This window comes from Phalangium opilio, unplaced genomic scaffold, assembly GCF_054372755.1.
Source record: "Phalangium opilio isolate 3A_F unplaced genomic scaffold, DU_Popi_V2 ptg000209l_1, whole genome shotgun sequence".
Classification (NCBI taxonomy): domain Eukaryota; kingdom Metazoa; phylum Arthropoda; class Arachnida; order Opiliones; family Phalangiidae; genus Phalangium; species Phalangium opilio.
In genome coordinates this window covers 6418122-6442500 of record NW_028324217.1, presented here as the reverse complement: position 1 = coordinate 6442500, position 24379 = coordinate 6418122, and the positions used below count along the sequence as shown (strand labels likewise).

General features: G+C 36.7%; 2 protein-coding genes across 2 annotated transcripts in view; one reads left to right on the top strand and one right to left on the bottom strand.

The window, feature by feature from the left end:
• Positions 1-4486: 4486 nt before the first annotated feature.
• Positions 4487-10339, top strand: LOC149618705 (uncharacterized). The gene is made up of 8 exons (XM_089854521.1): positions 4487-4538; positions 4671-4903; positions 6012-6154; positions 6990-7165; positions 8039-8129; positions 8214-8391; positions 9071-9299; positions 9618-10339. The coding sequence occupies exons 1-8, from the start codon at positions 4487-4489 to the stop codon at positions 9938-9940; spliced, it is 1425 nt and encodes a 474-aa protein (XP_089710647.1). The 3' UTR covers positions 9941-10339.
• LOC149618702 (dynein axonemal heavy chain 3-like) overlaps positions 8120-24379 on the bottom strand; it is a 75107-nt gene continuing 58847 nt past the window's right edge. Inside the window, exons 42-65 of the mRNA XM_089855181.1 lie at positions 23825-23958; positions 23228-23513; positions 22553-22720; positions 21850-22281; positions 21232-21492; positions 20956-21157; positions 20341-20834; positions 18898-19140; positions 18353-18513; positions 18101-18258; positions 17503-17657; positions 17230-17436; positions 16773-16889; positions 15493-15583; positions 14738-14844; positions 14533-14676; positions 14313-14476; positions 13536-13689; positions 13167-13295; positions 12234-12499; positions 12041-12129; positions 11465-11676; positions 11169-11389; positions 8120-8385 (exon numbers count right to left, since the gene is read on the bottom strand). Coding sequence (XP_089711307.1) covers positions 11183-11389; positions 11465-11676; positions 12041-12129; positions 12234-12499; positions 13167-13295; positions 13536-13689; positions 14313-14476; positions 14533-14676; positions 14738-14844; positions 15493-15583; positions 16773-16889; positions 17230-17436; positions 17503-17657; positions 18101-18258; positions 18353-18513; positions 18898-19140; positions 20341-20834; positions 20956-21157; positions 21232-21492; positions 21850-22281; positions 22553-22720; positions 23228-23513; positions 23825-23958 — 4581 coding nt within the window. The 3' untranslated portion in view covers positions 8120-8385; positions 11169-11182. The remainder of the gene's footprint in view (positions 8386-11168; positions 11390-11464; positions 11677-12040; positions 12130-12233; positions 12500-13166; positions 13296-13535; positions 13690-14312; positions 14477-14532; positions 14677-14737; positions 14845-15492; positions 15584-16772; positions 16890-17229; positions 17437-17502; positions 17658-18100; positions 18259-18352; positions 18514-18897; positions 19141-20340; positions 20835-20955; positions 21158-21231; positions 21493-21849; positions 22282-22552; positions 22721-23227; positions 23514-23824; positions 23959-24379) is intronic.

Sequence of the window (24379 nt, the reverse complement as noted above, 5' to 3'; positions counted from 1 at the left end):
ATTTGAAAGGTTTGTTTAGAATTAAAATAAAAAATGTTTAAGGTTAAAATTAGAAATGTTTGTTTAGAATAAAAAAAAGTTTAAAGTTAAAATTAGATAGGGTTGTTCAGAATTAAAACAATAAACCCAACTTAGATTGATTTACTTCTGGTTAAACTATTTACTTCAATTGGTCCAATAAGTTCAAAAACAATTTCTAAAGAGCTGAAAACGGTTGAGCTCCCATTACCAGTCAAAGAAAATATACATATTTCGTACCTTTACCCAGTTTGAACACGAAATCGTAGCCCTTCTTTCAATCTACGTTCACATTAGAAAGAACCTCAAAAGGTAGAGACTGATTCAGATTGGACTTACTACAAATTACACTTGATACAAGATTCATATTTCGTCTAATATTTTATACTCGTTGTCCTTGTAATCTCGTTTCGGATCAAGGCTAATCATCAACCGAATTAAAAACGAACAAAATTTTACAATCTCCCATTATACTAAAAAATAAAATAGAAATGCTTTGAAGGGAAAGCTAGTTCAAGTTTATATCAAAATCTTCCTGCATTAATTGTTAGCGACGCGCGTGCTACCTTATGGTGTCCGCCAAGGGGCCCAGCGTTTTGCTTCCGCATCTTGGGGAAGTGATTTTTAAGATCTTGATTGTCACAAGAGAGTTGTATTGAAGTAAAAGTTGAGGTGATTTTTTAAGTTGTTGTTGTTGGGCGAATACAATGGAATTTTCAGTTATATCTTCATCAAGGGGTACCGACTTTTAAATGATTGTAAATTTTAAAATGGGTAGATTGTTTTAATAACTGAAATGGTGTAATGACCCCTTAAATAGAGTGGTTATTTAATTAATGATTAATGAAATTAATTAGCGTAATGGTTTTGTTTAGGAGGATTGATGGTTTGCCCATGAGGAACTTCAATATGACATACCCAGGTGGTTATTTCCTTATTTGCTTCAAAGGAATGTGGCTATTTCCTCATTTTCTTCACACGAATGTGGCTATTTCCTCATTTTCTTCACACGAATGTGGCTATTTCCTCATTTTCTTCACACGAATGTGGCTATTTCCTCATTTTCTTCACACGAATGTGGCTATTTCCTCATTTTCTTCACACGAATGTGGCTATTTCCTCATTTTCTTCACACGAATGTGGCTATTTCCTCATTTTCTTCACACGAATGTGGCTATTTCCTCATTTTCTTCACACGAATGTGGCTATTTCCTCATTTTCTTCACACGAATGTGGCTATTTCCTCATTTTCTTCACACGAATGTGGCTATTTCCTTATTTGCTTCACACGAATGTGGCTATTTCCTCATTTTCTTCACACGAATGTGGCTATTTCCTCATTTTCTTCACACGAATGTGGCTATTTCCTCATTTTCTTCACACGAATGTGGCTATTTCCTCATTTTCTTCACACGAATGTGGCTATTTCCTCATTTTCTTCACACGAATGTGGCTATTTCCTCATTTTCTTCACACGAATGTGGCTATTTCCTCATTTTCTTCACACGAATGTGGCTATTTCCTCATTTTCTTCACACGAATGTGGCTATTTCCTCATTTTCTTCACACGAATGTGGCTATTTCCTCATTTTCTTCACACGAATGTGGCTATTTCCTCATTTTCTTCACACGAATGTGGCTATTTCCTCATTTTCTTCACACGAATGTGGCTATTTCCTCATTTTCTTCACACGAATGTGGCTATTTCCTCATTTTCTTCACACGAATGTGGCTATTTCCTCATTTTCTTCACACGAATGTGGCTATTTCCTTATTTGCTTCACACGAATGTGGCTATTTCCTCATTTGCTTCACACGAATGTGGCTATTTCCTCATTTTCTTCACACGAATGTGGCTATTTCCTCATTTTCTTCACACGAATGTGGCTATTTCCTCATTTTCTTCACACGAATGTGGCTATTTCCTCATTTTCTTCACACGAATGTGGCTATTTCCTCATTTTCTTCACACGAATGTGGCTATTTCCTCATTTTCTTCACACGAATGTGGCTATTTCCTCATTTTCTTCACACGAATGTGGCTATTTCCTCATTTTCTTCACACGAATGTGGCTATTTCCTCATTTTCTTCACACGAATGTGGCTATTTCCTCATTTTCTTCACACGAATGTGGCTATTTCCTCATTTTCTTCACACGAATGTGGCTATTTCCTCATTTTCTTCACACGAATGTGGCTATTTCCTCATTTTCTTCACACGAATGTGGCTATTTCCTCATTTTCTTCACACGAATGTGGCTATTTCCTCATTTTCTTCACACGAATGTGGCTATTTCCTCATTTTCTTCACACGAATGTGGCTATTTCCTTATTTGCTTCACACGAATGTGGCTATTTCCTTATTTGCTTCACACGAATGTGTTTTTTTTTTCTTATTTGCTTCACACGAATGTGGCTATTTTTCCACACGAATGAGTCTATTTCCTTATTTGCTTCAAACGAATGTGTCTATTTCCTTATTTACTTCATACAAATGTGGCTATTTACTTATTTGCTTCATATGAAAGTGGTTATTTCCTGAAGTGCATCATAGGCGATTTAAACAGTGAATTGTTTCCTAAAACGCTTTCATTCAAGTATTTAGGTGGCTTATTATTAAAAAACACAACAGACAATCAATCTAAAAAATTCAATGCAGTATAAATTCAAGTTTCATTTTCATTAATTTAAATATACTTTGAAATCAACACAAAAGAACCCAAAAACTTTCACAAATTAAAAACTCAACAAAATCTAAATATATATGCCATTAAAAAACCGTTCAAAATAGACCACCCAACGTATTTTTCTTCAAACTATCCAAGCAAACTGTACCAAAATCCAACAATAACAGCCTCTATTCAATCCAAGAATTTTACATTACCATATATTATACAGTATTATTCGAAATCCGTTATTCTGAAATATTTTAGCATATATCGGAAGAAAAACTCCGTGATCGCTCTAGCGTACTTAACCGCTATGATAATTACACCAGAACTGACCTAGGGGAACCCAGGGGCCGGTGACACTAAGAGACCCGCTTAGAAAAAAAGAGACAACAGTCAACTGAAAGGGTGTTAAACTTAGCGGAACATCGCTTTTAGAAAGGGCGAAGCCTTGGCGAAAGTATCAAAACGAAAGCTAGGTGGATCTTGGACAATGGGCAACTTTTTATATTAGAGATACGTATCTCCCACCCATTACTGTCTCACGTATTTAAGGCAGGGTCAGACCTTGTTAGGTCTCATTTTGATGGTCAGTTTTCCCCAACGAGGATCTAGTTTAGCATACCGATTTTCTGTATGAAAAAATGACTAAGTGAATTTTGCTAGAATAGTTATAAACGTAATTTAGTTTTGAAGTTTTAAGTTTATCACGGTGATTTTGTTGTGCCTTTTCGATTGTTTTCAAAGAAGGAATTATGGAAATTAGGCTAGTTTTCGTCGTTGCTTTATTGGTAAGTACTGCTTTGAATTGGACGCTTGTAGATTCTCTATACTAGTTTACAATTGGCCAAGTTCAATTAGTTTTGAACTGTTTAAACTTAATTACAAATTATTGTGATCATTAGCGTACATTTTATTTAATCACATATGGGCTCTTATTTAGAAGTTTCTGTCATAATTTTTCTTTAATTTCTGTCATTGCTTTTCCTAACAACTCAGATAATTATAATGAACATATGTGAAAATTTTCAATAAACAGCTTGGTTTTTTTTAACATTTTCACAGTCTATTAACAAGCGTGCATTTTCCCTTAAAACCTTTGATGCTATTTCCTGCCAACCTCTTCCCCTTAAGACCCGTGATCATTTTCCCGAACGATTTTTTCCCCTTAACACTTATGATCATTTCCCCAACCAAAAATATTCCCCACTATCACTTATGGTCATTTTCCCAACCCAACTACTTTCCCCTAACACCTGTGGCCAATTTAAGAACCGGATAATTCCCTCTTATTACCAGTGAACCAGTGATCATTCTAAGATCCCTTAACACCCATGATAATTTTCAAAATAAAACTATTTCCTCCTAACAACCGTCACCTATGAACATTTCCCATAGCCATCCATGTGAATTTTTCATGATCACCTTCAATAATTGCTAGTGATGGCTGATATTGCAGTTTTACGGAAACCGATACCGATTTAATCGATTATTTAAAGTCGGTGAAATAACCGATTATTTAACGCTAAGAAACCAATAATAACCGATTTTTTACCGATTATTAATAAACTTTTACCGACTTTTAACCAGTTTTTCCCGAATATTAACCAATGTTTACCGATGATTAACCAATTTTTAATTTATTAATCGATTAATCGGTGAAAATTCGTAAATTATCCTCCAACCGATACATCGGTTGAAGTGCCATATGTTTCACCAATACCGATATCATATCGTTCTGTGCCAATCACTACTAAATTCATTTCCTATTAACAAAACTACAAACATTAAAACAAGCAATGAAACTTTTACAGAGCTTCGTACAAAGGATAAATTCCCAGGATTACCAAGGTATGTTAAACACGCAAAGCAAAAACTAACCAACCCACTTCTTGAAAAATGATAGAATTAAGAAAATCCACAAACAAAAACCTAGAAAACATAATATTAATACCCGGTTTACCATTGTAAAAACGCGATTAGTATCGGACATTGTTTGCCACGAAACTTCGTCGCAAGGAGGAGCCGAGATCTTAACAGCCAGACTGAAGAAACCACCGGGATTCCGAGGACACCCCGCCTTCGCTGACAACCGAAAGATTAAACCCAGTACTGACGAGCATTGCCGGATATGGTTGGATCCGGAAGACAATACCAAAACGGTCTTCAGACTCAAACTAACTGATTTTACCAGATGTCCCGTTTTCAAAGCAAACGTAAGAAATTTCATTTAGTTTGTTTTAATTTAAAGGGTCTGTAAAGTCGCAACGATCTGTGGGTGAAAATTATTTGAAATACGTATTAATCACGTGACTGAAGAAAGGCGTTGAACAAAGAAGCTTATCTCGTTTTTTTTCGAAAACTACCACGTCAGGAAATTAGCACTGCAATCTCGCGAAAAATAAGGACTAGGCGTTCAGTCCCACTCGATCCCTGCTGAGGCTTTGTATATTGGAGTCACGTGGTGTCTGTGGCGTATTTCAAACAGAATTTACCCACCTGACGATACCCGCTTTACAGTCCCTTTAAAAAGCTTTTAAAAATGAATAGTAATTCAAATAGCAACGTTTAGAGAAACAAATTAGCAAGAGTACTTAAACTACCCAATTATAAACGCTATTGTATAAAATCTATGTATATTGCGCTATGTAGAGGCGGGGCCTATATCAAGCTTATCTTAAATCAAACTCTACTGAGCATGCGCGAATTGTTTTATCTATGTCAGTGCATTGGGAATGGACTTCGGCATTTCCGTTGAATCTATCCGCCGAGTAGTTTAGCTCCACGCTTACAGTCACGTGGCTTTGCCCAATCACTAATCTACTCCTGAAAATAGTAACACTACTACTTCAAAATGTAGTTCTTGACACACCCCTATACAAAAGGCATCCCTTTAACATATATTCCAGATGAAAATATTTATTACCAAAATATAATGATTTATTAATATGCTATTATCCCTTTAAATACTACAACTTTAAACTTAAATGCGTCTGTTTAGAAGCATTTCTTTAACATCATTCATTGAATAATGAATGTAATAAAAATAAGCCCTAAGGAAAAAATATTTCAACTTGTCTGTTACTTTGTTACATGCCAGATTAAAAGGTTTTCAAAACGTGGTTTTAAAGATGTCTAGATGACAGTTTAAGATACGAAGGAGTTTATAGTTCTAAGGCTAATCCTTGAAAAGACCAAATCTTTCCCAAATTTGACCTATGTCTTCCTGAACTTTGACCTGAAGTTGGAATTCGGAAATATCGCTTTAATTTGGTTTAAAATATGATTTACGGTATTTGGGTCTTAATTTTTTTTTCTTTTAAGGGTTTCGTTCATGTCAAAATTTGGTTCCCACGATTGGACGGCGTTGTTATGTTCAACGATCAAGATGTCGTCATCAAATGCAAGCCACCGGAAGCGATTGTACATAAGAATAAGAGCACTGGTTTTACCGGAAGTTTGTACGAGTACATAAGATTTTTTTATATATATATATATTTTATATTTTTTCAGCAATATAAGATCAGGAATTTATTTATTTAAAACTAGCAGGAATGAATAAGGGGTGGTAGATAAATGGGAGAGTAATTTGGCGCCAGAAAGACAATGGCACTAGCATGGAGAGATAAGGATGATAGTATGATAGCATACCTTGCAAGGTTCTAATCAAAAAAACCATGGATTTTATTGGGTGTTACCCAATTTTCAGAAATCACTGTTTAAAACTAATATGGTGGTAATTTCACAAATCATTTGAAGTTAATGTAGTGGTTAATTTAAGGAAATTGGTACGATGAGAATGGCGTCATTACACTTATCATAAGTTTATAAGATATGTTCCATAAGTATGTCACTACCCATACTTCGTAATATTAGAGGCTTAATGAGAGCTAGTTCAAGAACGATGTGAGAATTGACTACACTCGGTTTTGCAGTCCATCCACCTCTTTAGTCTTTGACAGGGCCTCACTAGGCGTCGCTTTACGAGAGTCTATGACGTTTCACCTACGTCACTTCATGACAAGCTCTCATTAACGAGTGGCACACTTATGGAACATGTCTTATAAGCTTATGCACTTATTTGTATCTTTGAACTTTCTCGGATTTTTATATGGGTTCTTGATTTAATATAATTTGAAAGATTTTTTTTTTTTTAAATTTCGTTACCTATTGAGAGGTGGGACTCTCCATTGAGCTAGGAATGGGACTGAAGTAAAGTTTAACTGTTTATTCATTCCTGCTTGTTTTAAATGCATAAATTCCTGATAAGACCGATGATAATGAATTTTGATTAAAATTAAGGTCATCTAGCACGAGAGTTTCAGGAATTGTAGAAGAAACGCCAGGAAAATTGGAATACGAATTGGCCCTGTTTCAGGAATCGACACCCAGAAGTGGAAATTTTGATTTTCCAGTGGACGGAGCCGTTGCTATTGGAACTCTGTTACAACTTAGAGCCGCCATTAATACACATTCAGGTAATGGAACTTAATAGTGGGTGTGGTATGGGAACTGGCGGCGGGTAAAAATGGTTATATTGATAGTTGAAATGCCTCAATTGAGCTTGGCACCTAACACGCGAATATCGAATCCTTAATCTGAATCTAGACAACTTAAGAATATATACAGATAATTGGAATCATTGTGTGGCCATTTTCTCAACGTATCTAGGCGGATTTTGGGGCGAAAACTAGACTAATCATTAAACCCCCTGAATAATTTATATCGCTGCAAGTTGCACTTTGATATCGAGTTGCTATCAACCAATGAAATTACAGTTAGAAATACGTCAGAATTATGAGACGTGACGTATAGTATGTTCTTAAGCCAGGCCCACAAAACACGCATAGAAATAAACGTGGAAGATATGGGGCATAATGGTTACTAGTAGCTGTATGCATTCCTGACTCAATATATAATTTTGATGGAACTAAGAGGGTATAAAACTGCCTTTCATTTGGTGTTTTGGGGCCTGCGCTGTCGGCGTTTTGTGTCATGAGACTGCGCAGAAATGGCGTTGTAGCAAACCACTTCGATTACAAAGTCTTTGAAAACGGTCAAAATTAAATAAACGAGATGTTAGGGGAATATTTTAAATTTGTACAAAGCTGTAAACCGTTTACTACAAAAAGCATAACAAAACATAATTTCCGCCAACCAGTTAGATATTTGTTCAAACGTATCTTAACAATACACCTGGTTAGGCAGAAACACCCCGGAAGTCGTCTTACCCATCCCATTTTCACGTAAAACCCGGCTATCTATAACCTGGGGCAACAAACACCAATTGGAAACTTCATACTTATTATATTACTTGTCGCGTCTTGACCATTATTTTGGTATCTTTCAAGCATGGAGATACCTGAAATTGATGGAAGTGACCGTTTCAACTGAAAGAGGCGATCCCTACTCTTCTGATCACATAACCTTGGTGAAAGATGGGTAAGTGTTTTATTTTAGTTATAGACAAAATACAAAACAGTGGCCTACAAAACTTCGAATTTTTCTTTGGAATACTCGTAATAGATGCCGATTAAAAGAATACGAAAGCATCGTCCCCGAGCAACCAACGAGAGTTGAAAACAAACCAGGCGAAGTTACGCTCAATTTCGAGGCATTTATGTTGGAAAACATGATCAGTTCCTCACAAATGTGGTTACACTCTCAAATCAAGGCTTGCATCGAAGCTGTTGATTGTCTGCCGGTAAGAACACACCTATTTTTTATTATTAAGAATTTGGTATGAAATATCTGACAAGTGTGAAAGAAGTGTTGAGCGAAAAAGCCATAGTGCATGCTGGTTAAAATTAAGCAAATGAACATAAGGAACACACAGAGAATCTTCGTGGTGCAGTGAACGTGTGCAAAAAAACAGAATAAATATAACCAAACAGCAAAAAATACTTCGTTCTATCCAAAGTTCATGGATAAACACAAACAGTGTACTCCATCGAAGCTTGCTAGTGATGTGTAATATGAGAAACGCCCCTTTACCTCTCAGAATAGTGTCGACCCCCTCTGCGTGTGATTATCTTCACGACCGTAGCACATGCGTCAATAGGCTCGCATAGTAGTAGTAGATGCTAACTCTAGTACCAAGAATTAACGTTTGGCTTGGCACTTGGTACTACTTTCTATAACGCTTTGACCTCCATAAATCTCTTTTCTGATTGGTTAGTAAGTGTACATTTTGAGAGTAGGGTCGTTTGCTTCTAAATTTACATGGAGTCTACAGCTAAAGGCTGGGAACTGTGAATGAAGTATTCTTTTGTTTATATCAGTGAACTTCTGGTTCTATTAACCATGCTTCCCGTTACCAAATCAAGCGTTTGCTATTGGCGACAATGCCAACTAAATATTTTTACAATAAAAACCTTACGTAGGAATTCTGTATGGACCTATTTCAACCATCAGGCTACGGTAAACGAAAACGTCGTGCGGCTGGTAACCACACTACCTACCGCTACAATAGTTACCCTGCCGGCAACCGCGACAATCACCATTTGAGAGCCATCAGTTCTGAAAGTCGTGAAGTAGTACCAGATCATGACTCATGGGCGGATGCTGCCAATATTGGTGAAAACATTGGAATCACCGTTGTCGTCCCAGGACGTAAGTCAAATTTTGAAAACCATAATCTCAGACTTTGTAAATATTGAAAGTTTGAAACATTCGACTCTGAAGCAGACGACGCATCATTTTGACCCATATTTGTCAGTTAAACATCCCGCGTTAAGCCTTGTCACTTACATCAGGAATAAAGTGTATTCGCGATGCAAGTGACAAGGCTTCATCGCACAGGGTTCTTTAATTAATCATAATGCTAGTATCTTTTACATACATCCATGATTCCAATTTGAAATATGAATTATTTTAATTTCAACTAGCAATGTTTGCTAAGGCTTAACCATTGACTTATTTTAATTTCAGTTGAAGCCTTAAACAACAACGCTTTACGCAACGGTTGTACTAGTTTTTTGGCTCTAGCGGCCATTTTAGCAATATTGTTGCTGTTTTCAACCGGGGTTGTTGTAGTGTTAGCCAGGCGAATAAACCGAATCTTAGGGTCAAAGTTCTCGTCTGTGGAAAGTATTTATTCGGGGTCTTCGACGTACTCGAACTATAGATCATCACCACCCGTAGTTAATTCGGTTTACACTGGCCCACCGAGTTACAACCGACGCAGCAATGGTGGTAGCGAAATTTTAACTCATCAAAACTCATTCAAACATAAGAATAACGCCAAGTCTTAAGTTATCAAGTTTCGTTTAACGTAATTCCAATGGGCAGCTATATTCCATTATGTAAATACTCATATTTGAACAATGAAAAAAAAGTATACTAAATGTATACCAAGATTAAATTCGAATAAATATTTCGAAGGCTCAATTGTTAAGCCAATTACGATAATTTACAATTTAAACACCTATTTGTGTTGAGGTTTTTTTCCGCATAAGGTCAATTGTTAAAGCTTAAACTTCATTAATATATTAACGTAAATGTACAAGCTAGATTGTGTGTATCTAGCTTTAACGATTATTGTAACTTTACTATTTAATTATTTTTGTTTATTTTACCCTTAAGTGCCACCTCATTTTTCGTATTGTGAATTTCAGAATTTTTGGAAAGAATAAAAAGTGGAGTTTGTCAAGCATTACATTGTAATACTTTGATACTATTAAGGGGGAAGTCTAGCGATTTGAAGCACGCAGATAAGCCACTAGAGGCAGCACTGAACATTTTTGTTTTGCCAAATCGAAAATATACATGGCTCTGAAAATCGTCTCTTGAGAAGGGGGTTTGCCTTTATTACTTCAAAACACTGGACTTCACCCTTAACTTAGCCCGTCATTAGAAATATCTTCGTTTTCAACCTTACATTTCCACACTATTCTTAATTATCTTTGCTTTACAATTTTATGACGCTCTATTTCCTCTCAATGCTTAATCATCCATGACTATGGGCTTGAGGCCCAACCTCGGTAACGTTGATGTTCGATGAAAGGGTCGGTTCCACGAAAGTGGTACGATTAGCGGGGTTGGGTGGTATGGGAGATTAATAGGGTGGTGGCGCGTTTTAAGGTCTGGGATTTATAAATGGCGATCCTCAAGTATGAGTTCCGGGTTCGAAGTCTGGCCAGGTAAATTGCAAAGCTAACAGCTATGAGAGCGTTTACAAGAACATGCCCTTTCATAATATAACTCGGGTAAAAGCAAGAACGTTTGAAAACCATGCAGCAATAGCCTTTCCGAGGTGGAGCAATTTAGGCTAACGAATGCAATGCAACACAAAACATTGCAATATTACACATGTATACTTATGCTTATTTTTTAACGTGAACGTGATTTGACTTAAGAAGCAAAATGCGTGACGTAAATTAAAACGGTGTGCAAAGAAATGTAAGTACTAAGAATTCAAATCGTTGATGATATTTAAACCGCATGCAACACTGAGTCCAAAAACGAAAATAAAAGGCCTACCTCAATCCTCATATTCAATTATCCAGTTGAGACACTATGGCAACTCCACGCTGAATCCAATGATCTGATGGCAGGTCCGTGGGTAAATCAACAGAAAGTATGAAATTAGTTGAATGTCCTGTTGTGCTCAGCGTTCCTCTTCTGGCACGAGTCTTGTACACCGGACAGGTATACGACATGACATTTTCATGGTGACCTTTAAGCCTAGGTTTCAGCCATATCTATGGAGACCTTCTGTCAAGTGTCACATTTGCAAAAAAAAATTCAGCAACCTTTTAAATTTATTATAAGGATACAGTGGGAAGCAGGTCAACCAGGACCTTTGGGCGGGATTCGGATAGTTTTCGTTCTAGTCGGTCCCAACGTGCACCTTCTAGATATAACCCTTGAATGTAAGCTCCATCATCGGGTTTATCAGTTATTTCGAAGTCATCCGGCATTAACTCAAAGGAGAACTCTAATTCGTCAATTGGGACTTTGTGCTTTCGCGCGTAGTTTTGAAGTGTGCCTACGGATAAATTGAACTAAAATTTAATGACCCTACATTGCAAGAGTAGAAACGGTGAAGTTCAGAAAAATAGGTTAGTTGGAACAACGTTGGAAGTGCACTAATATTGGCCAAGGCTTACGTTAGGCTTAGTAGAGAAACACGTGCACATGGACACTCTTGCCATTAAAAGCAAGTGGCAACTCTATATCGGGCCTGATACCTATCTGAATTTGGGAAACTGGGTCGCATTTCTATGGAAGGTGTGCTTGTGCGCGCATATATGTAACGTGTAACGTTATTGTGAATTTGATATCTCAGTTTAGAAAATACCGAGGCTTAAATGGTTAAAATATGTTGAAAAGTAAAAGGGATAAAAACATACCAGTTAGAAACGATTGAGTAAAATAGAATCCAGATATCCAGAAGACGTTTGGTATGCCATGGTCAATCCAATTTTGAAAGAACTGTAGTCTGATATGAAGAATTACATGTAAGGAAAAACAAATAAACGCTTATGTTCAGCCCGTTGTACTAGCCTCAATAGGCTATTATGCAGATTGTCATAATAAACATACCTTGCTAGAAAATCAGCAAAATAGGAACCGAGTGGCTTCAAAGACGGATAAGATTTAGCCTGCCATATTGATGGAATCCTTCCAACTAGGGCACTGTCGAACAAGTCTTCCAAATCGGGCGACATAACAACCAGTCCTTTGACCGCGCGACGTAATATTATCAACGATGACCTAATCACCCTCAATAAACTATTATACCGCACTATTTCTTGTCTTATAACAGTGTTCATTGATTCCTCATAGCACATCGGAAACAGTTTTGCAACCTTAAGTACATCCAACCAAACAAAATAAAAAAATAATTATTTCATCTTAAGAGTTTTTTAATCAAATCGAAAAATGCATATTTCAATTTAGAACTAAGTGTCTATCTGCAATATTAATGGGGATAAGGGCAATGAGGTTAACTCGCTAGAGTCTACGTGTTAGACCTTCGTTAAAGCAGGGAGAAAAGATGTAAAATGGAGTGGTAATTATGATATGCCACCTCAGGTTATGAAAGTCTCCCAGTGTGCATTGCGCACGCCCCTACCCTTCGGTTGTCGATTGTTAAGTGCTGCCGCGTAACGTCATTGTTTTAGCTTGAGAAGTAGCTTCTATTTTTAAGACACAAGGGGCTTCCTTTACGACCACTCCATCCCTTTCTCCTTCAAGGTTAAAGCAGTGAGCACGAATAGGAGGCTCGGAGAGACCAAAATTCACCGTCTGTCTCTCCCCCCCTACTTTCAAAACCAGTACCGAGCAATGGCTTAATCCTACAGTTCTGCACAAGCGCAAATTTACGCTACAGCGCCTGATTCGTAAAAATTGAAGATAGGCACAAAATTCAAATTTGAAATATTCAATATTGAAATATTTTTCTTTTCTTTTATTTTTAACAAAAACCGTATTTTGTCTCCATCGTTTTAGAAATAAAATTGCAATTAGAATCACCTTATTCTCGTCAAAATCTGTTGGTAATTTATTTAGTAGATCTTGCGCTAGAGAATCAACAACCTCCGAAGATGTTTGGGAACCAACACTGGCTGCCCGAGGTTGTGTTAATAGAATTCCTTCTAATAACTGTGAGAAATTAGTTTAGTAAGCCAAGTAAGTCTCAAAAATCAGAAATATTATCAGGAAACAAAAGCAACACAGGGGCATTGTTATGGAGCCACGATGATACTTATACATGTTTGAGAAGCATGAATAATATCCCTTTATTGGTAATGTCACTAGTATCCTCACTTATAGTAAGTAATTTTGGTAATTGTCGGTGTTGCTTCTATATTTATTTGGTTATGTTTTTAGAAGCATATATACTTGTTGCGTTTCTTGGTTATCCTTCGTAACATTGGCATTTTCATTAAATCCATATACTTCGGGGCTTGGATTTAACGGTAGCTTTCGGATATAGTCAACGTAACCCTGGTGATCAATTGCTTTTGGTAGGGTGTACAGTTCATCTTTAGAGAATCTGAAGAAGTAAGAAAATACCATGCAATTCAAACGTCGACGAAATAACATACCCCAAGTAAAATAACCCTGAAAACTAGTCTCAACCGTCTCATTCAAAGTGATATAACCCTGAAAACTAGCCTCAACTGTCTCATTCAAAGTGAAATAACCCTGAAATCTAGTCTCAAACGTATCATTCAAATTGAAATAGCCCTGAAAACTAGTCTCATCCTAGATGAAATAACCCTGAAAACTAGTCTCATCCTAGGTGAAATAACCCTGAAAACTAGTCTCATCCTAGGTGAAATAGCCCTGAAAACTAGTCTCAACCCTCTCATTCAACGTGAAAAAACCCTGAAAACTAGTCTCATCCTAGATGAAATAACCCTGAAAAATAGTCTCATCTAAAGTGAAATAACCATGAAAACTAGTCTCATCTTAGGTGAAATAACACTGAAATCTAGTCTAATTCCAGGTGAAATAACCCTGAAACTAGTCTCATCCCAGGTGAAATAACCCTAAAAACTAGTCTCATCCTAGGTGAAATAACCATGAAAACTAGTCTCATCTTAGGTGAAATAACACTGAAACTAGTCTCATCCCAGGTGAAATAACCCTGAAAACTAGCGATTTGTCACCTACTTGTAATATTTATCTTCTATGATATTGTTATTGTAGAAAATCTTCAGCATTGACATTAAGAGTATTCTGTCCTTGTCATCCGTAACCCTTCCACCATAGTTGCACTCTCCCGTTAAGTAAATTAAGGCATCAAATGGAACAGTTTCATATTCATTCAGAAACATCTAACAATAAAATCATTTAAAATACATTAATGTAATCTAATACACCAAATGCTTACCTGTAATTGGGTCATACTAATTCTCAAGTCAGAATCAGTAAATTCGTAAGGGATATTCCAACCAAGTGGTCCAAATTTCTTACGCTCTTGAACCATAGCGTGAAAGAAGCATAAACTAAATAGTAGCTTTTGCCATATTTCTTTCTAAATTATGATAAATTATTAAGAATCCATTTAGATCAGCTTAATTTACATATGTACGAACTTTAGAGCATGAATTGAAAAAGTTCATGTCCGATATAGGGTCATTCAAATATGAACGCAGTAAGTTCGCCCTCAAACCTTTCGGGGGTTCGTTTGTCATTTTCACACCTACACATTTCATTTAAACGCTAATTAACATCAAAGTTATAATTTTTATTAGATAAGATCTGGGAGCACGTATAGAAGGAGTTGAAATCAGTATGCTGAGGTGGTTTACAATTTCAAGTCCTAGGGGGGTTGGAAAAAGTATGAGGTGTACTAGTAAGATCTCTACTGCGCAGCTCGACCGCACACCGAGCTGCCGCAGGGATCATAGCCTTGGCAGGGGTTAGAAGTCGCCATTGAACTTGCACCCGTACACCTGTTAGCTGATAAATTCTTGGAAATTAGGGTAGCTAGAACTGCATAACAGTAAAAACTTTACGCATTTTAACAATGGACAAAAATATTATCTTTAGAACGCAATAAAATTTTAAAGCTCTGACGGTTTTCCGTGGTTTTGGGAGTGGTGAGGCAGTCCTGAACGAACAGAAAACGCGCCGCCCATTTCTAAACATGTGTCATGATCTCCTTCACAATATGTCCTCCCAGATAAGGCCTTTAATACTCTCCAGAAACCATCGCCTACTGTGATACCTAGATCTACCTGTAACCCGACCTGACTTAGGAAATAAAATTATACAATTCCGGAATGGAGGTAGACCCAAACTTATGGAGAGTATGAAAGGTATATGGTAATTTAAGTAATTTGCAAACCATTTTCGAGTATAGAAACGGGGAAAGCATCGCAAGGATAACTGGTAAGCCACAGTCTGAAATCTTCATCTGGTGTACCCTCCATTATAACCTTAGAAAAGTGTTAGTTAAATTAGAAAAATTAACTTTGTATCCAAATTATCATTATCATTATTTGCTCGAGCTTTATCAGAAGGCAATAACCACCACTGGTTTCAAAACATTTTCTCGGGATAACTTTCGTACGACCAGAAGGGGATAATAGAAGAAGGATGACCCTCTGTATCCTCTTAATCAGTGGCGTCGCTAGGCCTTTTTTGGGGGGCTATAGCCCCCCCAAATTCCAAACTTAGCCCCCCCCAAAAATATCCGTAAACCCTACCAAAAATTGCTGTTAGCATCCTAAAATTCTGTAGCAATATATAAAAAATTATGATAGATTCGTTAAGTTTCATGTCTGCAGAGATGAATTTCAATATCAAACAGTACAATTTTGAAGAAAAGAACAGATGGAGACAAGTAAAATGTTTCATGTTCTTTCGAAAGGAGTCCCAATAGTGTGGTCTAAAAGCTAACCAAAACTAAAAATAAACTTAAGACGAGTGAAAATCCTTCATAATCGGTTCCATATTTATCAATAAAAGGTTGTATATCTTTAAAATACGAATAATTTCACGTTGACACAAAATTACGTAGTTTTAAAGGTCTACACATTATCCAATGAACCCATTATGCAATTTTTTTTATTAAATTCTTATAATAACTAGTTTGCCCAGATTTAGCCCCCCCCCCCCAAATTTCAAACCCTAGCGACGCTACTGCTCTTAATACTTTAGTTATGTAACATGATTCTTCCCAGGCGAGGGACCCCCTTTTTGTTTGCTCTCCAGCTCATCAAACTCCAGATGGGTATATAACTATCGCACCGTGCTAGGGTGAATTAACTATAACTGTTTGGTATTTACTAAGTCCCCAGCAATCAATTAACCAACAAACCTTGATTGTCTTGACGTGGGACAAAAACGCACAAGCGCATGCATGCGCCTTGGCAAATAGTTAAGCAGCGCTAATAGAGTAATGATGAGGGAACTATTTACATGGCGTATGTGATTCGGTTTAGTAACCTTGCTATAATAAATGTTAATTCTGATGTTGGGAAGAATCATGTTAAAATTAACCCTCTTTGTGTTCTGGTTTTATGATGAAACTGATTTATGCCGTTTATAACTTCATTATCTCTTCAAATTAATGAAATGAGTGGGGCCAGTTAACCATTGAATAAAAATATAAAAATTTCAAACCTCTTCGCAAATTTTCTCCAAAGTTGATAACCAACTGGTAGCAAGATGACAATTTTGTAAAACAACCCAAGAACCAGTTTTCATCCCCTCTTCGATCATTTTTGCCGCTATTGGACCCTTTTGTGAAAATTCAATAAAATGGTCATTTAGGACATAACTTTTTACAATATCATAGTAAGCTATTACACTCTGCATCATAAGTATATAATATACGTTCCATAAGTATGACACTTCGTAATGATACAGACTTACAGCTCGAGCTAGTTCGAGAATGAGAATTGACTACACTCGGTTTTGCAATCCATCTTCCCATTTAGACTTTGACAGCACCTCACCAGGCGTTGCTTTACGAGAATCTATGACCGACTTCAATCACTTCATGACAAGCTCCAGTTTGTAACCAGTGAAAAACTTATGGAACATATCTTATGAACTTATATTATTATGCAATTAATACCTGTCCTTGTCCGAGTGAAGTAGTCACTAATCTATGTCCAAAATATCCTAAATCTTTCCCAAATTTGATAAGTTGCGCCATTGGATCGGCTCCAGGTGATAGAATGAAAATTAACGGAGTGTTACAGTTCGAATCGGAGTAAGCACCCGAAAGGTCAAAGGTTGGCGGTTCGATGAAAATGGGGCCAAGATTTTTAACCACAAAGTTCTGAAATGTTTCATGTTTTTAAGAACTGTTTCGTTGTGTACTAACTGCTTGTGAATCTTTACAAACCTGAACGGCTGGTATCAGTTTATCAGGTCTCAAACACCTTAATATAACCATTTTGGAAAGTAATTTTAATTTATTCCATTTTCCTGGGTATTCGATTTCGTGAGGATTAAGTACGTCATAGATGTTTCGCCATGCGTTAGAGTTGGTTACAAACTCTGTAATATTTGTTTTAAAATAACTGGGTATCATCGTATTGGTTATTACATAGCCACACGGAAAAACTAGATCAGGGAGCCCAGCCAAAATTTAAAATTCTTTACAGGAAAAATGGGAATTTTTCCTTAATTATAGGGTTTTATAGGACAAAAATTCTCAAATATAAAAACAATTTTGGCTTAAAATTATGTTGAGAAATCTCAAAAAAGAAGTAACAAATTGCATTTTACCAGGGATAGACTAAATTTTACTTCTAAAATTATATCTATGCCTGATTTTACTTTGAAAAGAGGAACTTAATTAAAATATAATATATATAAGAATTCCTGAGTAGTTAAAGAGTTACATTTTGATAAATTTGATGCTAAACTATTACAAAAACTTCGACTAAGACAAAAATATAGGTTAGTATAGGAACAATTCGAAAAAAATGATAAGATACCTTCTTTCAAGCCGTTCATCTCTGTGATGTTAGACGCTCTAACAATTTCATCCCATGACTTTTGCGGCAACCAATCAGGCGCCGGGTTGGGTAACTTATTTTCCAAGGCAATACCACCAGTTAGAAAAAATTTCCAAAGATCTTCATTGATTTCAGATCTTAAATGATAGTTTCAGCGAGGTCAATTCAATGTTAAACGAAAAGACCACGATATAACGAATTTAAATAATCTATTTCTTTGATAGATAGTACCTTCCACGTAAAATACCGATGCTTAACAAAAACGAAAATAGAAGCTTATCCTTCTCAAACAAAGATCGGCAAATGTTTCGGTAAATAAGTTCGGTAAAGTGCAAGTTAAGAAATTCGATTCGTTGTTCCAAAATGTCGGATTTTTTGCTTTTGTCAATGGCCTATTAAAAGGAATAGAAAATTCGCAGCTGCCGTAAAGGCATATTTTCACGAGATGGTTTTTTTCAAAGGCAAATAGAATGAAAGTAAGGCGATGTTTAGACCAGAAGTCTTCCATTGTGCCAAGCATGATATTGACGACTTACACCAAGTCCTCTCATCGACCAAACAGCGTTCTACTTTAAAGGGAGTGTAAATTGGCGGGTGGGTGAAAATATTTGAAAAACGTCACTGTTACCATGTTACGCCAAGATACAAAGACTCCACATGCAGTGGGACTGAACACCTAGCAATTATTTTTCAAAAGATTGCAGCGCCGATTCCCCTCCTTACTGCCTTACTTTCTGTTAGTTCTATTTGTCTCTGATATTAGTGAGTCCACTAACCTGAATATAAAGATTCAAAAACCAACTTAAAGAATATTGGTACATTGGGTCAATATTAGCCAAATCAGATATGCAGAAAAATAAAACTGAGGAGTGAAAAGCCACTGGACGATAACCATTACGCGTTTGGTCAATTTCTAATTCGGTGGCTGCGGCTATTTCCTGTTTAGCCGTAATTTCTTGAGAAAGAACTTTAGACGACGACAGAACTTTGATCGCAGTTTCGTCCTCTAATATGTTGCCCTGTAACATGATTGGTTAGTTACATGGAAAAAATTAAAGGGATACTTAAACGCAACAAGTACTTGTCTACAAATTCCTGAGCAACAAGTACTTGTCTACAAATGCATAAGAAGGAAATACTTGTGTACAAATGCATAAAGAACATGTATTTGTCCACAAATGCATAACGAATAAGTATTTGTCCACAAATGCATAACGAATAAGTATTTGTCTGCATAAAGAACAGGCATTTGTCTACAAATGCATAAGAAACAAGTACTTGTCTACAAATGAATAAGCAACAAGTACTTGTCTACAAATGAATAAGCATCAAGTACTCGTCTACAATTGCAAAAGCATCAAGTACTCGTCTACAAATGCATAAGCATCAAAACTTGTCTACAAATGCATAAGCAACAAGTACTCGTCTACAAATGCATAAGCAACAAGTACTTGCCTACAATAAGTATTTGTCTGCAAACGCATTAAGAACAAGTACTTGTCTAGAAATGCATAAAGAACAAGTACTTGTCTAGAAATGCATAAAGAACAAGTACTTGTCTAGAAATGCATAAAGAACAAGTACTTGTCTAGAAATGCATAAAGAACAAGTACTTGTCTAGAAATGCATAAAGAACAAGTACTTGTCTAGAAATGCATAAAGAACAAGTACTTGTCTAGAAATGCATAAAGAACAAGTACTTGTCTAGAAATCCATAAAGAACAAGTACTTGTCTAGAAATGCATAAAGAACAAGTACTTGTCTATAAATGCATAAAGAACAAGTACTTGTCTATAAATGCATAAAGAACAAGTACTTGTCTAGAAATGCATAAAGAACAAGTACTTGTCTAGAAATGCATAAAGAACAAGTACTTGTCTAGAAATGCATAAAGAACAAGTACTTGTCTAGAAATGCATAAAGAACAAGTACTTGTCTAGAAATGCATAAAGAACAAGTACTTGTCTAGAAATGCATAAAGAACAAGTAATTGTCCACAAATGCATAAGCAACAAGTAATTGTCCACAAATGCATAAGCAACAAGTAATTGTCCACAAATGCATAAGCAACAAGTACTTGTCCACAAATGCATAAGCAACAAGTAATTGTCCACAAATGCATAAGCAACAAGTACTTATCCACAAATGCATAAGCAACAAGTACTTGTCAACAAATGCACCACCTAATAAATGGAATGGTCTATTTCGCATTAACTTACCCTCGAAGCCGATAGAACGTAAAGTATTTTATCCTCCAACTCCTTCAACTGTTTCTTGTTATCAGCTCCTTCCAAAATGAGTTCATTTTTCTTTTGTTCCAATTCAGGTTTTTCTTTAGCGGCAACCATGCCGAGTAACTGATCTTCCAAACCCAATGGGGTGATCATAAAATTCAGCAACGTCACTTTAACTGAGAATTCTGGCAAGTAATGTGGATTTCGTAGCCTGGTTGTCATGTATAGTCTGAATTTATCCGATATTTCCACGGAATTTTCACCCAATCGTATATAATCGGTACCACCTTTCTTGAACGTTTGTCGTAAGAGTAAAGGTTCCAATACTGGATCAACTTCTTCACCGACATTCTCAATAAGCACAGGCAAACCGAATTGCAATGCGTTCTCCAGTGTACGAAGAAATGTATGATCCGTTAATTTCATTACAATCAAATTGTTGGGCTTTTCAACGTTCTTAATCCATTTGTTAGCTTGACCTGTGTAAATTAGAAGTGCTTAAGTAACATGGTAACTACGGCCTTAGTTACCAGGATTACCACGACAATTGATAAACGGACATAAGGTCAACAATTAATTGCGAGTGTGACACTATCCTACCTTGAGGGTCAATCATGAGTGGCCATCTACGGGCAAAATTAACAATTATGGCATTATCAACTGAGAATGAGTCCACCGGTAAACCACAAATCTGCCAGTCACGTATTTTGACGGGTTCACCCAAAGTTGATATTAGGGTGAACGTATGAGTGCAAGGCACCTTGTATTCTTTGCAATATGTCATCCATAAATTTAGACACTCCTACATATTCAAAACAAATTTATTTAGTCTATTTTTCAATCACTAAGTAATGACTCGAGAATTATGTAAATTACTTGTCTATAGTCGATAGTGAAGGGTCCCAAGTAAGCGGCGTGACCAGCAGAGAGTAAAACATCGCCCATGGTGTTATTGAATTGTTCTTGCAACGTTGCAGCAGCTTCACTCCATCGGTCTTTTTCCCCTCCTAACCCTCCAATTAATCTTTCGGCTCTTTCGAGTTTTTTTGAACACAAGTCTATACTATCTTCAAGTTCTTTCTTCTTGCGAGTCATCGCGGCAAATTCATCGTTCAGAGCTTGCAATTTGTCAGTGACCTAAATAGTTATAACAGGTCAACTTAGGTTTTCGTTAAAAATGTGCCGTGTTTTCAAGAAAACTTTCTGACTACAAGGGGCATACTCTAAGTTGGATTTATCGCATTACTATTTGGGTGTTCCAAATTAGGAATGCGGTGTTCCATTTTAGGGTTGAGCCTTCCAAGTTAGGAAGAGGTGTTCCATTTTAGGGCTAAGTGTTTCAAATTAGGAAGGGGTTGTTCCATTTTAGGGCTGAGTGTTCCAAGTTAGGAAGAGGTGTTCTATTTTAGGGCTGCGCCTTTCAAGTTAGGAAGGGGGTTGTTCCATTTTAGGGCTAAGTGTTTCAAGTTTAAAAGGTAAAACAAATCAACTCGCCTCTTGCAGTTGCTTCTTTTTCTCCACGAGTCTCTTCATTTGAGTTCCCAATTCTTGTTCGGCTCCAGCCAATTTGGCTTTCTTTGGGGCGACAACTTTGGCCACTCTGTCATAAACGTCAATAGCTCTAACCCATCGACATAATCCTTCACACGCTAACGAGACGTTCTTGATGACATTCGGATCAAATTCCGGATTTTGGATGTATTTCTCTCGTACTTTCTTCATGATGCCTTGTTGAATGTTATCTTTATCGTAAGTTCGAAGACTGTCCAAGAACTTCATGTCACCCAGCATCTTTTGAGCAGGTGCCCAATAGTCTTCAGTTACTTTACCCATGATTCCAACGCCGGGTTCTGATTTGCGGTCTGGTTTTACGCCTTTCATGATGCATATGGCTTCCAACACCAATTTTACACCGCCAGGGGGATTCTGTGGGTTGGATTAAACGTATCTTTTAATGGTATAAATTTTTCAAGGCGTTTAGATTTACTGCTATGAATTTGGAGTTAAAGTTTAAGCACAAGGAAAAATATTGATTCTCTATTGATCCCCCTCCCCCTCCGCAACTAGCCTTAAACCGTGCTGTGACCTTGATATACTAGATTCTAATCTCTTTTTGTTCTAACCGCGGTTTTTCTAGTAAAAAAGCGCCATTTTCCTATGTAATGTTTCTAAGATACATGACATTTGGCACGGTTACCTTCATGGACTTTATAACAGTAATATCCTGTTGCTTCAAGGTATTAAGTGCCGAAATGGCACTCTCTAATGCTGGTATTGCTTCGGCTAAATCTTTAGCACAATCATCCTTTATGGCTTGAGCTGCTGCGGCAGCACGATTAGCCACAGCTTCATCTGCCGCAACCACCTTTTAAAACAATTAACGGAATATTTCAAAACACAAAGTTCGAAACAACTTAAACTTTCAAACCAATTAAACGTCAAAACAAATTAAACTACCGAAGAAATTACACTTCAAAAAATTTAATTCCCTAACCCATTAAACTTCCAAACAAGTTAAACCACTAAACCAATCAAACCTCCACACCAAATAAACTTCGAAACCAATTGAACTTTCAAACCAATCAAACTTCCAAACCAATTAAACACTTTCAAACCTATTAAACACATCCCAACCTATCAAACATCCACACCAAATAAACTTCGAAACCAATTGAACTTTTAAACCAATCAAACTTCGAAACCAATTGAACTTTCAAACCAATCAAACTTCCAAACCAATTAAACACTTTCAAACCTATTAAACACTTCCAAACCTATTAAACGCTTCCAAACCAATTAAACTTTTCCAAACAAATTAAACACTTCCAAGCCAATTAAACTTCCAAAAAAAAAATTAAACTTCGCAGAATACCTCTTTCCTGGCTTCAACTTCCACTGTTTCTTGTTCAATTTTTATCATGAGTCTTTCAGTTTCTGCCGAAGTTCGAATCAACTCGGGTTGCAGCGCGGTCAACTCGTCCTGCATGACAACAACTTGTGACGACGCGAATTCCAATTTCTCCAAACCGACAACGTATCTGCTTCGAAGGGTTAACAGTTCTTGTTGTTTTTTAACTAATATGTCCTTGAATGTTAATATTAACTCCAAGTATGAAGTTGGAGTGACATAATTGTGTCGCCGTAGTTCGTTGAAGTACCTTAGTTACGTTTAACTTAATAAAATTCAGTGTTGAAGGCTTTAAAGGGAGCGTGAAGAGTTCAAACAAGTAGGCCTAATATCAGTCAATAGCAAGTTTTATTACCAATCTAAAATGAATAATAGAGTGGTACTGAGAGGGGAGGAGATACGGGGACGTGACGTCATTACTGGTAGTCTAAACTGTGTTACCACGGTCGCCAAAACCGAGGTAAGAGAAAGGAGGGTGTGACGTCATGAGGAAGTTCTTGGTAGCAGACTATATAAGCTTGTTTGAACACTTCATTCTCTCTTTATGAGTGTAAATCATACTTTAGGGACATTTCACAAACGCTTTTGTGAAAGTATTTGCAAGCCATGACACACTTCGATCTGTTTTCATATTCTAATTCAACGTCTGAGAGTAGTTTTTTGGCAACCATTTCTAATGCGTCATCAGGCCACGCCTTAAAATTCATGTTCATTTAAATAAGTTTAAAATTAAAATTCAAGAACTTATTAATGTACCTAAGAACACTAAGAGAATAATATTATACTGTATTTCTTATTCAGAATTCTCAGGGAGAATTTAAAGGGAAAACCTTGGTGTAAGAGGCAAATTGTAACCCCAACCCATTCTCGAGAAAGAGGTGCAGGTAACCTTGTAAGTCACGAATTGAATGTCCCTACTATCGTTCTGCTCGTCACCTGTCGGTGCTTTTAAATTGAGTGAACTAATTTAGCCCTGTCTTCCAGCCAATCAGTGTATTTTAAATTAGTGAGGCAAATTTTGGGAAAATTTATATTCTCATGTTAAACCACGTTGAACTATGAGCACTTACACCTATTTTTACTGCTTTAAACAGAGCGAACTAAAAGAAAATTGAG